The sequence below is a fragment of the Aythya ferina genome (genome assembly GCF_964211825.1).
Source record: "Aythya ferina genome assembly, chromosome: 17".
NCBI lineage: Eukaryota > Metazoa > Chordata > Aves > Anseriformes > Anatidae > Aythya > Aythya ferina.
Genome location: NC_140316.1, coordinates 14,716,792 through 14,733,942, shown reverse-complemented (window position 1 = coordinate 14,733,942; position 17,151 = coordinate 14,716,792). Strand labels below are relative to the sequence as shown.

At 44.8% G+C, this 17,151-nt stretch overlaps 1 protein-coding gene and 1 long non-coding RNA gene across 3 annotated transcripts; one reads left to right on the top strand and one right to left on the bottom strand.

Moving 5' to 3' along the window:
• Positions 1 to 527: 527 nt before the first annotated feature.
• On the top strand, positions 528 to 2,196 carry LOC311446066. Its single transcript, XR_014698733.1, has 2 exons — positions 528 to 749; positions 893 to 2,196. It is a non-coding gene; the product is annotated as an uncharacterized lncRNA (long non-coding RNA).
• A 1,224-nt stretch (positions 2,197 to 3,420) lies between these two features.
• On the bottom strand, positions 3,421 to 16,579 carry ANKRD13A (ankyrin repeat domain 13A). 2 transcript variants are annotated; one of them, XM_084538747.1, is made up of 15 exons: positions 16,469 to 16,579; positions 14,546 to 14,678; positions 14,288 to 14,412; positions 13,774 to 13,819; positions 12,945 to 13,088; positions 12,336 to 12,531; positions 11,257 to 11,323; positions 9,789 to 9,870; positions 8,996 to 9,054; positions 8,545 to 8,681; positions 7,987 to 8,144; positions 7,404 to 7,514; positions 6,528 to 6,679; positions 6,218 to 6,282; positions 3,421 to 5,399 (listed from the first exon to the last, which is right to left on the bottom strand). In XM_084538747.1, the coding sequence occupies exons 1-15, from the start codon at positions 16,553 to 16,555 to the stop codon at positions 5,201 to 5,203; spliced, it is 1,761 nt and encodes a 586-aa protein (XP_084394873.1). In that variant the 5' UTR covers positions 16,556 to 16,579; the 3' UTR covers positions 3,421 to 5,200. The 2 variants fall into 2 exon arrangements, with proteins under 2 accessions (XP_084394873.1, XP_084394874.1); XM_084538748.1 differs by having other exon boundaries at positions 8,545 to 8,674; positions 8,992 to 9,054; positions 16,469 to 16,568.
• Between the last annotated feature and the right edge of the window lie 572 nt (positions 16,580 to 17,151).

Here is a 17,151-nt window from a genome sequence, read left to right as displayed (position 1 = left end):
GGGTGAACTGTGGCTCTCTGTGGTGTATATCATTGCTGACCATGCACCTCCTCTTGAGCAGACCCCTTGGTCTGACCCCTCACTGGGACCCCTGGCTCCCTGCAGCACCCCAGGGACCCCACCACACATCATGGTTTAACTGGAGCGGTGCTGGTGGGGCCGCCTGGCTCTGCCCTGGCCACCAGCCCCCGGGTCTTGCCCCCCCACTGCTCTGGGCACCCTTTGGAGGCTTCTGGGGCCCGTGTCCAACCTGGGCAGGGAGAATTCACCCCCAGGGACTGCGGCCAAGAGCTGGAGGCATATAGGGTCGGGGGGGGGGGCACAAGGGGATAGGGACAAACGGGGCTGGGGGCGCACGGGATGGGGGGGCACTGGACCAGAGCACATGGGGCTGGGGGGCACGGGGCTGGGGATAAACGGGGGAAAGGGAAAGGAGGAAAAGGGCTGGGGACAAAGGGGGCTGAGGGGCACGGGACAAAGGGGGGGGGGCACGGCCCTGACCCGCCCCGCTCCGGTCCCCCCCCGGCAGGAAGAGGCGGAGCAGGGCGGATGCACAAAGGCGGGGCCGTTTGGGGCCGTTCCGTTCCTTTTGGGTCCGTTTGGGTCCATTTGGGGCCGTTTGGGGCCGGGGGGGGGGTGTCTCAGGATGCCGCTGTCGGCGCTGCGGGGCTGGGCGCTGGCCGTGCTGGCGGCCCTGACCCCGGCGGAGCGCAGCCGGCCCTACGCCGTGCTGCAGAAGCAGAACCTGGGTAAGGAGCGGGCGGCAGGCGGAGAAACAACGAAATTCAAGGGCTGGGAGGGGAAAAAAAAAAAAAAAAAGCGATAAAAGGGTAAATGGGAGCGAGCGGGGCCGGGGGGGGGCTCGGAGCCTAACGTGTGGCCTCCCTCGCAGTGCTGCTGGGCAGCATCCTCAGCGCGCTGCTGCTCACCATCGTGCTCGTGGCCGTCTGCGTCTACAAACCCGTCCGCAGGCGGTAGCGGCCCCGGCGTCGTGTGTGCGGCCTTGCCCGGCTCTGGGATTCACACCTTGGGATTCAGCACAACCTCTGGAGCCAGTGGTGGAGCGCCTGCGTCTCCTGGTGGTGTCTGGTGAAGGATGGATGCCCTGCGCCCACGTCCCGGGGCTCCCCGCTGCGATCGCTGCCTTGGAGGGCACCGCTTGGCATCGCCGCCCGGCCGTCAGCTCACGCTGCATCAGGTTGTTTTGTCCGGTGAACTCGGCTCCTTGCTTGGAGGCTGCACTGGAAGGGGCTCGGTGCAGCCTTCCAGAAGCCTCGAGGACCGAAGCCGAGTGAGTGCTGCTGGCTGCATGGGGCAGGAGCGCGCCCACCTCCAGGCAGCAGCACTGAGGCACGAGCAGAGGCCAGCCCGGCCGCTCACACCAGGTTTGTCCTAGCCTCGAGCAGCCCTGCAGCAGCCTCGGTGAACCCACGGCTCCCCAGCCCTCACCCCCCATGGGAGATGCGCTCCTGGGTGTTGGCTGGGGGTCGGGGAGCCCCCGGTGTTTGCAGCAAGAGGGGCCGAAGCATGAGGCTGCTGGGCTCTGACTGGCTGGGTGCATTTCGTGCTTAGGCTGCCCAGAGCCATTCTATGCATTTCTGGCAACAAATTCAAGTGTTTACACTGAAATCTCACGTGCATATGGATGCTGCTATTTTGTTTTGCACTGCTGTGGGTAGTAACTGGATTTTGCTTATGAAGTATTACTTTGATATTTAACATAGGGGGTTTGGGGCTAGTAATTTATTTCAGTATTTTAAAACTTTACTTCCAGAGCAAATGTGTTGACCAACTCTCTAAAACCTTGTGCTGCATCTGATGTTTTCTGCTGTTAGTCTCAAAGGACACTGGCTCCTCTTGGAACCGGGGATTTTCTTTGCTGCTGTTACTAAATGAGGCCAGCCTAGGACAGATCTCATTTCTAATCCAAGTGAAACAAGAGTGAGGGAGCAAGCTAACTGTAATATTTCTTTCTCATCTTTTCCTTTCTCGGTTGCAGAATCCTTTATCACTGTTTTTCCCCTCAGTCCTTCAGTTGTTGTAGAGCTCTGTCTGTAGTCATGTGCTGCTCACGGGTGGAGGAGGATGGTGTAGCTCGTAGCTACAGCTCCTCTTCCCCGCAGCAGTGTTCCTGTTTGCATTCATTCTTCGCTCCCTGCTGTGTGTCTCTGTACAAATAAAAAGCTAAGTAAACAATCCAGGACTCCTTTATTTATTCACAGCTGTTCTGCTTGTTATTAACTCTGCTGTAGCTGGATGAAAGGCTGAGGCAGTCCCGCTTCCCAGCCTCTGCTGAACTTGCAGTTAACAGAGGGGTAAGAACTGTAAGGAAACAGCAGTGATTCTCGGAGCTGTGTGAAGCCCCTGGCTTGTGGATGCTCAGTGGTGAGGAACTGAGGAAGTGAATTGAAAGTGAAAGCTCATCCTGCAGCCTTAGTGCAGTTAACTGGACCTTACCTGTTAGCAACGTCTACTGCAGCTCTGAGGACTGTATTCTGAATCAAAACCCAGCCCACGCTCTGAGAAGGATTGCCAAATTAAGCACATTATGAATTTGTCCAAAAGCACAAAAGTGTTTTACTTCCAGACAAACAGCACAGACAGTGTGGAAAGTGTCAATTTGAAGACCTTCAAATTATGGTATGTAAAAGCTTGTTATAGGTTCAGAACAAAACTACAGCTATTTGTAACAGTTTCTGCTTTCCTAAAAGTCTGAGTGTCCTTGGAAAAAGGAAGTTGGCAGACGGGGTTGTTGTGTGGCAGTCTCGATATTATTATTAGATATACTGCGCAGTCCTCTGCTGATCTTTTCCTGTCTCTAGTTCCTGTATGTACTTTTTTTTTGTGAGTAATAATCATGAACCACCCCACCTTTCATCTACTTAAAATATTTTATTGACCCCTGTAGTCAAATATTGGCTGAAAACATCAGAAAACTTGTTCCAGGGGCTGCCTGTTTTAAACTAACTGGTTTTTATAGTCATCTTTAAAGTAGAGAAACAATAACAAAAAGGCAAATAAGGATAATTATTAAAACAGTCTCCAGCTACCAGGGTAGAAAAAAGTACTATTGTGTGTATTGTAGCATTATATACCCTGGAAGTAATGCAGAGATACTGCACAGAGGCTCAGGGGATGATTTTTACCCGTGCTGTAAGATGCGAGGCAGGGTTTCAGAAAAACAGTACCTATACTGAGAAAGAAGAACCTTCTGTTTTAGAAGAAAGGGTGAAAATGTCAGGTTTTTTTTAATTTTTAATACAATGCCAGCCGGAAAATGAATGTAACAAAACCTAAACTGAAACAGCTCGGTCTTCAGTTTACGACACAGAGAACAAAGGAAATCAGCTTGAAATATTACTTTTTCCTTGTAGCCTTTGAAATGCTTCAGAGAAAAAAAGCAACATCAGACAGATGCTCTTACAAAGGCAACAGCACTCTTTATTTCCGCTGAAGGAAAAAAAAAAAAAAACAAAACATAATTTCACCTTCTACCTCACGACTTTGTCAAGAGCTTACTGCAAGGCTTTTTCCCTTTTTTGCAATTGAGAAAGTCACAGTAATCCTCTTTGTAAAGAAGGATGCGGTTCCAACACAGACCACTGCCCCCGTGCAGGACAGTGACATTCAGCATTCCTGCAGACACCAAGTAAGCTATTTATGGTTGCAAGCTGTATCATTAAACAAATATGGTGCAGATATACCAGTTCTACTGTACAATTTTAGTTGCCCGCTACATAAAACAATGGATTATTGGTTTAAAATAGAGTTCTAAGTTACCAACCATCTCACTGGTTAAGATCAAGTCTATTTGAGAGTGATTTTAAACTAGTTAATCGTTGGTGACACAGAACTGCCCTGTTTTGCTCAAGGAGTAAGTGCAGGATTAGGTAGCAAGATCAGACCATATGTACCATAGGTTCTTCACCCTTCTGCCAGCCAGAACTGAGGAGTATTGCTCACATTTAACTACTATAAGGCTTTCCTGTGGACGTACATACATTGTGTACTTGTGGAGTGCACTCGAGAGTCACAGTGTAAGTACTGTAAACACTGACAGAAGTGCAGATAAAATACCTACAAATATACCCTATGTCTAAAGACCTGAGGAAAGCTGGTTAAAATGTGTTTTGGAACTGTTACAATACCATTTCAATGAGCGTAGTCATATTGGCTTGTTCTAAAATCAATAAAAAGATTCAGATAAAAAAATATATGTATTCACATGAAGGATAAGCATTTGGATTTTAAAAAGCAATACACATTTCCCTTTCAGATGACAAAACTAAAATTCATCTTCCAATAAGTATACATTAAAATTTCACCTGAAGTTTCTCCTATTTGAAGTTAGCACCCATATACAGGCACGCACACATGCACATGCACACACACCGAGTGATCTCAAGAAGCACCTGGATCTATCACTTATTTTCTTGCTGCCCTCTGACTATGGGAACTAGCTGGTTTTGAATCACTGCAGAAACTGCTACTTTACTAGGCAGATGGTCCCATTTTAGGATCTAAAGTTTTACTGGCTACTTGTTTTGTCCTATTTCAGAAAGCACTGGTTTAATCTTGAGCTTGGATTAGCTGTTCAAGTATAAAATTATTCCTCTTAAGCAGGAGCACATGATAAAAATCTCGGTAACTACAGAAGAAAAAAAAATCACATATAAACAAAACTAACAGAAAATATCTGTCAGCATGGTATACCGTCAGCATGAAAAACTACTGTAGGTGTATATGTGTGAAAATGCATATAGATAACTCTTCCACATAACGACTGGAAGGAAGAGACAATGGCTTTGAATTATTCAGAAATGACTAAGCAGATGAGTATTTCTTTGGTAAGTAATGAAGTTTCCCTCTTGAACTCCCCATAAATCACGTTTTCAAACTTTACTGCAATCTTAAATCCTGATGCTAAGCAAAATTTCCACCTGCTCTTCAATAAATATGCATAGGTAACTTACTTGACAGCTAAGGCTGCACAGATGGGCAGCCAAATACAGATGCCCATGTTCTGAAACTCCCTCAAAAATAATAATAATAAACAGCCGTTGTAGCTGATGATGATAACTAAGAAGGCAGGTGAAATCTTTACTTAAGCAATCGAGGAGTGGTCTTCAGACTGAGAGCTCTGAAAGCCTTCAGTTTTACACAAATTTGGTCATCCTTATTTTAGGAGATCACTAAGGAGTTACTTTTCCACGAGAGAAAGCTGTAAAACTTGCTGAAGCTCTGCATCTTCCTCTTCACGGCGTTGCTTCTCCCGTTCTTCCTGCTCTCGGACAGACAGCTCCATGGCAAGCTGCAAGTCTTTTTCAAAACTGTTTGGTTCACTGGGGGTGCTGCAGCATGAATTACCTGTGCTTGTTAGATAGCTCTCCTGCAGTGCCCTGAGGAAAGAAAAAGAAATTCAAGTAGAAAGAGAGAGAGAGAGCTTATTTCATGTTTCCTCCTGCAATGATCCTCCCTAGCAACTGTATTCAAACTGCAAACCCAAACTGCTCTCTGAAAGGGCAGAAAGCAGAACAACTGCTCTCTTATCCTGAGAGCTAACAGACACAGAGTTCCCAATGTAAAACCTGTTCTTTGAAGCTTCCTCAGAATCTTTCATACATACTAACAGTTTTCAACAGGCTTCTAGAAGTATTCCCTCATGGTTTAAAGGTAACAATTTCCATACACAAAAGAGCCAGGAGGATGCAGTTCTTCACCTGCACATAGATTTCTTCACACTTAGCTGCAGGAAGACCCCACGGATACTGTAGCACTCGAGGGTCTAAATATAGGTTACCACATTTTTAAGGATTACATAATGATTTTGAAAATAAGAGCCACCTTGAAGAGGCAGTATTTAGTATACAAACACTTGAGCCAGAGGGACCAATTCCAGTTTTAAGAGCAGAGCAGAGGGGATGTGTTTACTGGGTGGGTGAAGAATCAATTGTGTGTGCAGGCCAGTCCTGGAGCTGAGCTAAAGGGACACAGAATATAAACTAGGGAAGCCCAGTCTGGAGTTCTCACTTCTTGAAAAAGTAAAAATTAGAAGCAGCACAGGAAAAGAGACCTTGAATTCTAAACATCTGTTACCTGTGTCCAGGGAAAAAAAAAAAAAGTAGAAGTGCAGAATTGCTTCATACTAATGTTAGAAGTATTTTTGCTCCACCACAGCATTTTTGACATGAAAACAAAAACAAAAACAAATAGTTACCTCTGATACTGTATATTGAAGTCCTGTGAATATGCAACTGCTCCATTGGAATGCATCCCCACTTCCTAGAAACGGAAAGAGGGACAATGCCACAGGAGTTAACAGATTTGTAGTGCAAATCACTGAAGAGGAAAGCTTTAAATCACTCATTTCTTCTTTGAAATGCATTTCTGTATTTTTTCCTTCTCTGAAGTTCTTGGAAAAATCCATCCTACACAACGCTTTCCACACATTGGTTCAGTTCAGAGATACAGCTATTGCTGCATTGTGAAAACTCAAATCTGCACGGAGCAGATTACAGCATACTTACTTTATTTCCACTGGATTCCAACAAACTCTGCTGAATAGCAAACTGCATGATCTCGTTATCTTCATCCTGCACGTGTATGTTCCTGCCATCATCTTGGACATGGTAAGATTTGGGGATCTCAAACACCGACTGGTCAACCTCAAAATTAGCACCTACAGAAGCCAAATACACTTCAGAAACACAGCACAGTATGTTTTTGCAAGTTGTTAATCAAAAAAAATTCTGAAGGATGTTTATAAATGCTTAATTTAGCTCAAAAAAATAAAATCATATAAACCCCTTGGCTACATATACACAGAGGCTTTGAAAGACTTAAGTGTCAAACAAGCACAATGGTAAGACATGATACAGCCTTTCTTACCTAAGGTGGCTGAACTCTGACAAAACCATATGGGAAGGAAAAGGGTGCAAAAGCTAAATTCTGAAAGAGATAGATGCTGCAGTGGCTCTGAATTCTCTGAGGTTATTCCTAACGAATGGGTCTGTAAAAGCTCCTAGGACAGAGCATCACTTGATGCATGCAGTCACAAGCACCCTACTCAAGTGTAATCCACGCTCTTCTCAAAGACTGAGCTGTAACAAGTTTGTATTCTACTTCCCATAACAATAGCTTTCATTCTAGCAGCATCACTAATCTAATGCACCAGAATTTAGACCTCAAAAAACTTGAGAAAACTTGCAACAGCTCAGTTTAGTCAGGCAGGTTATGAAGGGGGCAGAGTGGAATGATACGATAAGTATCACACGGTCAGGATCAGCTGCTGTACACCGCAGCTTCCTCTTGTGTTTGATTCTCTGCAGTTAAACCATCTCTGCTGTGCACTCCACTGACAGAAATGTAAGAAGATGTGATCACTGCACATTTCCATTCCTTACCTGAATCGCACTGTGCACCTCCAGCCATCTGTGATGTTTTCTCAGCTGTCCTGCAGCCATTGACATTTTCAAAAGTAATTCGGGCATTGAGCACATGAAATAGGGGAATTTCTATTAAAAAAAAGTAGAAGACTTCTATCAAAAAGAGAGTTCTGACATTCACTTTCACACCTGCAGCCATATCAAACCCTTACAGGTTTATGGAATACATTGTCATCATGTCATGTTGCTTGTGGAAAGTGTAACTCACTTCACCAAGAAGTTGCCCTTACTCATTCGCACTCTGCCTCTGTATCTCAGATTAATGTAAAAATACCAAATCAAAGACGTTCAAGCCAATAGGAAAGGGTTAAAACTAGCTCATTTGTACTGAAATGATACTATCTTTAAAATTATACTTCTGTACTGGCTATAACTTGGATTCAATGATCACAAACATACAAGATAACATACCTGGGTTTTTGGTTCTAGACATGGGCAAGATGACTAGTAAGAAACTAAAATTGTTTTCGTAAATATATATTGCAAAACCCATAAAAAGAATGGAAATGAAGATGCTAGAATAAAAATTGCTACAGGTTACCAATTTTGACAGGGAATCCTGGTGGAAATTCCAGAGTGATGAAATCCTTAAGCCTGGCAAAATGAGCACTAGTTCTGGCCATCAGATCAATGATCGGAGTGACTTGTTCCATAAGGGACAAGGGAAACTCTTCACTCATCCACAGGGTTGCTTTAAACCTGAAAGAGTAAGTTGTATAAAAGCATCCTGAGTTTACAGTTCTGGAAACTGCAGAAGCAAAGTACACAGCATTTTCACCTCCTTCATACAAAGAGTAAGGACAGTTACTGCTTGGAGAAACCAAACCACACTCCTGGCAAGGCTAAAGGCAAGGCATAGGAGCCTACTGACATACAGCAATATGTAAGGGATGGATTTTTTAAAAGTTACAGAGCTAGCCTGAATGCTTTCTTCTGCTTAATGGAAGAAGAATTAAACCATGGCTGAATGCTCTAAGATCTCTTTTGATTAATTTTGCAAGGGAGATAAAACTGTACTGGAAATTTGTAAAATATGGTTTCCAGAGATCAGGTGAGTGGGAAAAAGGAAATAGGGAAAAGTTAAAATTTTACTTCTCACTTCTGTGTTCGAATGGTGACTTCTTTCGGTCTTCCTATATCTCTACCTTTCAAATCAAAGTTTGGGTCCAAGTATTCCTCCAGAGTAATAGCAGTAGGGTTGTTACTTGCAGCATACTCTGTTGTCTTGACTGTACTCTGGAAGGAAAGACAGAAAAAAGACTGAAGTAGCATAGAATTAATAGGTATTTTAAATACCCCATCAAAGCCCAGCCCTTACTTTGCTAACAGATTCTACATTGTTTTCATGGGAGTGTTCAGAAGGAAGTACCAGCTACTCATACAGGAACATCTGACAAACAAACAAAAGACTCCTCAGGGAACATTCAAACCTCATTATCAAAACTGCTGCTGAACTAAGGAAACAGGAAGAGGGATTCACCATGCACACAACTCTTATTGGTACAGATCTCAGCACTATAGTGACCTGTTACGAGGTCAAAGACACTCACCTGAGCACCATACTCATGCTCCACTGTACCCAGAAATGATTCCAGAGGGTTCCTGTCAGCTTCAGAAAACAGAAGGAAGAGTTTTCTATTATTACTAAATAGCAGTAAACTTTAAGTACACACCAGGCTAACAAGCAAGGCTTTTAACCCAAAGTGAGGTAAGCCAAAGACAGTCAGGAGAGAGCCCAAGTTCCCTGTAAGCTTTACCAGACAAACCCAGGACCTAAAGGTGACAGAGTAAGACAGAACAGAGGCAAGAATCTTCAGTGGTTTCTATCTTGAACAAATAGCTTTACTGTTCACAGTACCTCCCCTCCTAGCCCCCAAGATAGGCCAAGGAAGGGCAGTGCTGCCATACGAGGTTACCAGCTACCCATCCTTCCTCCAGTTTAAGTTCCAGAAAAAATCATAGGACCAGAAATGAAGAAAAACAACAAGAAAACAAAGCTCACGTGAACCTTGTAATCATGGCCAAAATGAAGTAAAGGCATCAACACATTTCAGAGCACAAGATTGCATGGAAAAGTGCAGCTTTTTAAAGCTTTCAATAAAATTTCAATAGTTTTGAAGGGCTCTTTCCTCTACATACAACTAGGATAAATATTTGGTCATTTGTAGGCTGGGAGTCAAATAACAAGCTACCTCAGACAAACAGCACGTGAAACTAAAGCAGGGCAAGGTCAGCAAGAAAAGTATTTCACTTCTTATCTGCCCACTTCTTCTGCAGTCACACAGAGATTATCAGAGAGCCAAGATGTTGTGCTTAATTCCAGTTATATCACAGAAAAACTACCTTTATATCTTTTCTTTTCCTCTTCTGTTAGATGTTCTGTTCTGATTTTTGTGACCACATTCACGTTGTTTGCAATGTACACCTTTAAAAACAAAAGTATGAAGACAAAAATCACCACGGGTTAAAAAAACAAAGTTCTTTCTAGAAACACCATGAACACAAACCTAAAGGAAGACAGAATAAAGTGATGTGAATCTGCTCCTTACAAAGATCTCTAACATACTGGTGACCAACAGGGAGTGCCGCACTTTGATTTTTCTGACCCCTTTGGCATGATGGAAATCCCACATACTATTTGCTTGGTAGACCAGTGCTAAGGCTGAAACTACGCAGCCACCTGCTGGGCAAACTGATAAACTATGAAACCCCACAAATAATACAGCTTAGCATCTCCAGACAGCATTAATCTCGCAAGCATCCTATGCTGAGAGAAAAGCCAAGGAGCTTGGTCATTGGCTTCAACGGGAGCGGAATTCAGCCTTTCAACCGTATTCTTGGAAAGCAGGCTGACACATTTTAAGGAGACTTTTGTAGATAACTAACCCATCCAAATTCAAAACTAGATGGGCACTTCCAAGCTTGCTGAAAAGGATCTCCACCTCGATAAAGATCTTGAGAGAACAAAGAAGGAAAGCCTTAGAAACAGAGGTCACTTGCAAGACCTTCCAAATGAAATTCAGCCATGGTTTAATTCTGCAGGAGTGCTGGTGAACCCCAACATCCCACTAAATAGTCCCACAGCCTTGTGAGAAAAGTCCTTGCATAAGCGTACAAAGCTTCTGCATTTATTTCTCTGTTAGATGAAATTACAAAACTTATTTTTAATTGCACAAATTCCAAAATCTGGAGTAAACACAGACTTGAGGAAGTTAAATTTTGTGATACCTAAATTCCTGAAACTGCAAGGCTGTAAAGCCATCTTCAAAATTATCTCAAAGGCATATCTGGGGAGGGAACCTGTTACAGGGACCAAAGTGACTGTATTGCTCAGAAACACGGTCAGGGTCTTTAGTTTACCATCAGTCTCTTACTACTTGAATTCCTGATGCAACTCATGGCATCAAGAAGCTGTTACTTCCTTCAACACTTACTACAGAGCACTCACGACACTTTGCCAGTGGGTTCCTTGTCTGTTAAACAGACAAAGGATGACAACACACAAGAAGGAGTTCAACTCTAGTTTTTGAAAGGGAGTTCCAACAGTTGCGGTGAATCTTTTGCCCCTCTGCTGCCGAAATGCTTCGATCCTCCCTCTCCCCCAAAGCCCCTGCTGATGTGCCTGCACACAGGCACCACCCTTCCCATGAACCGGGCACCCTTAAAGTTCCTTGCTCCTGGCCATTTCTGCTGGCAACACAATAAAGCTCTTGATGGGAAACTGAGGACCTGAAATACTCAGGAAATAAAGGCAAAACAATCATATTTCAGATGGCCATAAGATTTCTTAGTTGTGTGTAACAGGCTTTACCTTTGCTTCGTAACCATTTACGCCTTCTGCTTTTTCTGTCCTCCATACCCAGAATCCAGTGGTGGTTCTGCCAAAAAGTGAATACCACAGGTGTCTAGACAGTTGCATTTCTATACAATCCCCAGCCCATTTTTACTAAAAGTGCCTTGAACAAACAAAATGTGATAAGCCATAATCATAGAACCATGTATCTATGATAGATGATCAAGTCATTTGATTATTAACCCCAGACATAAGCACAGGACAATCTGTCCTCGCACACCCCACGACAGAGCTGAGAGAGTCACACTGCTTCTGTTCTTAGTGCATGGCCAAAGCTCTGAGGCTTAGTCACGGATTTTAATTTCAGATGTGGATACCTGAGCCACAGAGGAAGACAACCTAAGAAGTGAATCATTTTGCCTGGCAGCTTGGGCACAGCAGCCTTTAATGCACACAGCTTAATTTCAAAGTAATCTGACACGACAATTTGGGAAACAGAGTGCTAGGAATATTACTGTCTAGGAAATCTTTGTTTCTGGATGTGTAGATGCTGCAGTTACTAAGGCTCACTGAACATCACGAGGACTAATTCTGGGAAGCTCTGAGAGAGTACCAAGTATTCAGGAGAAAGGGGCTGCATTTACACATCTCACTTTGACAACACTTGTTGACAGTGTGATCACGGGGTTGTTTTACTGCATCTCAGAACACTCCAAGAGGAGCTGCAGAAAAAGGGTGGTTTGAAGTAAGCTGACAGATACCTGGATAAGCATGTGTAGGGAACAAAAGATAAATGTGGTAGAAGGTACTATGGAAAGACACACTAGGCAGATTTTAATTTAAACTATTAACGTGGGATTTGACTCATTTGGCTGCAAGTTCTTGCCCATTAGTTTCAGTACTGGCACATTTTGCCAAGCAACAGCAGCTGACAAAGCATAGTTTTTTTTGCTTAATGGTACATGAAGTTTAAAGTAATTTCAGATCTAGCCATAAAATACTTTATGAGTTTGAGATTTTTTGTCTTTAAAACATTATTGTAGGTGTGACCATCAATAAACTTGCAGTGTTTGTTTAAGAGCAACTTTGCATCTTACCTTTCAAAAGCAATATTTTTAGTATCAAGGCACGTATTAATAATAGGAGAGGTAAGGCGTCTTTCCACATCTTTCCTTTTTGGGGTCATAGATCCCAGCGTCAAACGCTTCATGTGTTGGGAAATCTCAAAGCGCTCAGTTGTAACGAACTTATCATCATGATTTATCTCAATTAGTTCTGCCCAACCTCCGGTATCTGTTGGAACATCACATCTCATTTTAAAAGAAAAAAAAAACACCTTCCCAGCAGCAATCCACAATGAAAAAACTGAGCACATACTGTACAGCAAATCACAACAGTTGTTAGTTCACTGATTTTATTTGGGGGCAGATGAAAAGCAAATAAGAAATTGAAGTAAACTTTTAGCCCTATTACCAAATTTTGACCTTAAATTTACTCAAAAAAAAACCCACAAACAAACAAAAACCCAAGCCATTACGTTAAAGCACAAAAACACTATCTTCAAGACACAAATGGAATATACATACAAATCTTTCCTAAAATTCAGTGCTCATCCTCAACGGGTCTTTTTAAGCAAAATTGGGGTTTCTCATTGTGGTTCACACATTATTTGGTGATCAACAGTGCAGACACACTAAAACATTTACCTTCGCCCTTGAAAATTAAACTACGCCTTCCCCTCTCCCAGCTCATATTTTCAAATCCCAGCAACGTGATATCAACTCGCAACTTGGCACCACTTTTCCAGATGCGACAGACATCACTTGGACAAACCCTAGAAACCAGTGGAACTACAAAAGAAAACAAGGAACATGTAAATATAAAATATTCAAGATACAGAGCATACAAGAAGCCTGAACTGAAGCAGAAACCATATCCCTGATATACGAATTACTTAGTACTGCGAGCATCATTCCACAGGAAACAAGCAAGATTGTTCTCAAAGCTAGACAGGGTCACTACCAGCTGGGGGACAAAACCCATCGATTCCAATTTAAAGATTAACATGAAAAGGAATGAAGCATCGGGTCAGACGTGAAATGGGTTAAAACCGGTCTCCTAGCAGCCTGATAGATAGCTGCTTGGAAAATGAAGTCAGCTCTAAGTCCTAGCATTCATTTCTTTAAAAAACAAAACAAAGCACTTCCAAGTAGTCTGTGCATCTGTATATCAGACACGTATCTGTCTTAGTCATCGATAGCCAAAGATACACAAACAAAATCCCAATAAAAGTCTTCAGCAATTCCGACAATGGTTAAAGCCTCCATTAAAAAAAAAAAAAAAAGAGAAAGAAACAAAGAACAATTGTGCAACAGAAATACAAGAGGTTGTTTTGAGAACTGAAGATAAGTATTCTGGGGAGCAGGAAATGAAGATTCCAGTAAATATACATCTCTGCTTATCTTTTGCCATTTATACGTGAGCAGGATCTTTTGTCTACTGCTTAGAAGAGAGAACAATGACCAGGACTCTTACCCCAGCTAGTAAACTCCCATTTCATTTCCACATAAAAGTCAGGAGTCTGGAAAAAAAAAAACATCCGATGAATATTTCGCAAAATAGTTTTAATCTAACGTTCAGAATAGCACTTCCCATGAATGTTTTAGATAAAGGAAAACTAAAAAAAGAACAGAACTTCAGACATAAATGAACATTAGAACAATTAAATTGAAGATAACAGGCATAAAACATATTAGCTTACTGCTGATTTATAACAAGATATTTTGCTTTGTTTTACTGTAGAAGCAGTAACACCTTCAACAGCCATCCTCAAATGCTGGGCTTTGTGACTATGGATTTCAAAATCAGAGTCAAGAAAAAGTCTCCACCTCCCACAGATCTATGCAATATGCACATTGAAAGGAAGGAGACAATTGCCCACCTTCAGATCAACGGGGCTCTGATCTCTGTTCCTGATTTGAGTGTACTTAAATGAACAACTTGAGTCAGACTTCCAGTCTGGAGGAAGAGGCTGAAACTAAATAGCTACCTCATTAATCTTTTGGAGTAATTCAGGAACTCCTCCAAGCGTCCTAGAGGTCTGCTGATAGTCTCGATGCTGCAGAATCATCTGTACCATCTCCGGATCTCCTGTGCTGACAGCTTCATGTAAAACTGAAGGAAATCCAGACACAAGCTAGTTTTAGGTTGCTTTCTGAGCAAAACACACAGCGTAGAAGCAGCCAAAACACAACATCTGCACTGAAAAGCATTAACACACAGTTTCTGTTTTTAAGGTTATCTTTACCTGTCCATCCCTGGGCGTTCTCTTTAGTTACATCTGCCTTGTGTTGAAGAAGAACTTTGGCAGATTCTATGTAACCCAGGGAAACGGCAAGGTGCAACAAGGTCCGGCCTCGTGGATCACGCTGATCAACATCCTGTTGAGTACCCAAGAGATAAGCAATGCTGACGCTGTTAAATCAAACGCAGTTAATCACAGCACAACGAGGAGGTCACATAAACAAAGCCTGCCAGTAATAATCGAGTCTGGGCCTAGTGATCTAGTAATACATGGCTCTAGGAGTCAATGCTCCCTAGGTAGCCCCACGTATCAGTTTGAGTTGACTACACAGCACGGTTTTCAAACACTGCTTTATGGCCCTTCTGCCCTCAGCACGCTGCAACCTAACTTCCCCCCGAAAGAAAAAGAGAAGCAGAACAGGGCCTGTACACTGACATGGTAGGAAATGGGACCTGCAGAACAGGACTGAGCTCTCACTGATGCTTCTCATTTCTTTTCCTGCAATTACTTCCCCTTCTGCCTCCCTTCAGAAGCAGTCTCTTCCTGGAAGACGGGCGTTCCACCCTGCGTGCACTGCACCAGTGACAGGCAACACCTTGAGTGGAGGATTTCACGTCATACAGCAGAACAGGAAGAAAACCAAAATAAAGCAAACAAACGAACAAGAAAACTGGCCATACAACACCGATTTTGTATAGCACTTTTTGAAAGCAGAGAAGCAAATGTTAAGTTACAAAGCGCCCATTTGACACACACAGCACAATGAAGCCCGAGTGCATTCTGCACGAGTTACTAAAAAACAAAAGTAAAAAGATACACAGGCATAAATATCCAAAACATGCAAGCACAACATACTCATACCTTACTTATTTTTCACTATTAGCTTAGAGATTTGAAACAGAAGAGCATCTACAACTAAAGGAAAAGGGGAAAGTCAATAGCAGAACAAGGAAGGAAAGTTATTATGCAAGTTACCGCGGTTATCTGACAGCACTCAGTTTGAAAGACCACACGCAGCTGGGAAAGCTTCGTTTTAAAGGGCTCTGCTTTCGCTTCAGTGCTCCAATACCAACCAATTTGCTTCCCCCCTTCCTGCAGGTAAATGCCTACTGCACTGACAGGCGGAGGACTCCCAACAGGCCCTCTCGGTGTTTTTTTTTGCTGTTGTTAACCGGTAACCAGGTATTTCACCCATCGTTTGCCATCCCAAGTGCAGCTGGCAAGTGTCTTCCGATCCCCTCACGCACCCTCCGCCAGCAAGAAGCTTATCCCAAGGAAGCAGGGGGGGGAAACACATCTTTGGAATACTCAAATAAAGCCATTTAAGAGCAGATGAGGGAAGTCAGAGACAGCCACAGCCCACCTTAATATGCTGCTGGCTTCCTGAAGGCGTTTTGGGCGCTGGCACTGCACAGAGGTGGGCGCCTCAGGGGAAGGAGCTGCAGAAGGCTGCTTATTGAGGGGTGCTCTCAGCTCAAAACTTTATCGAAATAGAAATAGAAGCAACGTGCCAGCAAGGTGAAGGACTTTAAGGAGGAGGAATTAGAAAGTTACAGACCTCGTAAGGCCTCACATTACACAAATTACTGAGAATTAGAAGGTTGCAGACTTCGCTAGGGACTCAGCTTACAGGAATTGGACAGAAAACAGCCGCATTCCAAAGATTCTCCCCCAAAAAAACCCCGGCAGGGCAGCATGCTGCGGGCAAGCGTTAGTGAACCGCGGGGGCGCCGCACACGGCGAGGAGCAGGACGGCAGCCGCGGGCCCTGCCTCTGCCCGAGCTCTGCGGCGTTTTTACGCCTCACGGGGCCGCTACCGGAGGGCCCGGGCCCACGGGCAGGCCCCGGGGCCTCCGCGCAGCCTCTCCCCACAGCTCCCGGCCCCCCTCCCGGTTCCCGGTAGCGGCTCCCGGCCCCCCCCCGTACCTGGCCGTGCAGCTCCTGGTCCAGCCGCCGGTGGTCGTTGTCCCAGACGAGGGCGTGCAGGGGGAAGGCCCCGCCGGGGGAGCTCATGGCGGCGCCGCCCCCCCCCCCCCCCCGCCTCCCCGCCCCGGTCCCCTCAGCCCCGGTCCCCTCACGGCAGCCCCGCCCCCTCCCTCCGGGGAAGCGGCCGGGATGAACCACAGGGCAGAAAGAGGGGGGGGGGATCGCCCCGCGGCTCCTCTCAGCGCTCACGGAAGGAGGAAGTCGGTGATAAAATGGAGCCTCCGCCCCATCGAGTTGCGGTGGAAGGGGCGGGCTGGCGGTAAGAGGCAGGAGGATGTCGGCGCGCACCGGGTTCCTCCCCCCCCGCTTTAGGGAGGAGTTGGTTTCGCCCGCCCGGCCTGCTGTAGGATGGGGAGTGGGGGAGAGCCCGCCCTGCGGCGCCATTGTGGGTGAGGGCAACCGCGGGCACTGATGCCCCCGGCCGCCATCTTGAGCCCGGGCAATGCCTGCGGCCGCCATGTTGAGTGAGGGCAGGGCTTCCTGCAGGCTCCCCCTTCCACCAGCCGTCCCTCCGGCCTTCTCCACGTCCGCCTCTCCCTAATCCTCACCTTTCCTTCTACCACCCCGCCCGCCCTCGCTGCGCGCTGCCACCACCAAACCCAGCAACGCCTCTCCCCCTCCCC

What these genes read in the sequence shown, in the direction of transcription:
- ANKRD13A (XM_084538747.1), bottom strand. Translation starts at nt 16,555, where the DNA reads ATGAGCTCCCCCGGCGGGGCCTTCCCCCTGCACGCCCTCGTCTGGGAC. An exon ending in ACCAGGAGCTGCACGGCCAG is followed by an intron (nt 14,679 to 16,468) that starts GTACGGGGGGGG and finishes GGTACTCAACAG; the next exon opens with GATGTTGATCAGCGTGATCC. An exon ending in AGGTGCACAGTGCGATTCAG is followed by an intron (nt 6,680 to 7,403) that starts GTAAGGAATGGA and finishes TGGCTTCTGTAG; the next exon opens with GTGCTAATTTTGAGGTTGAC.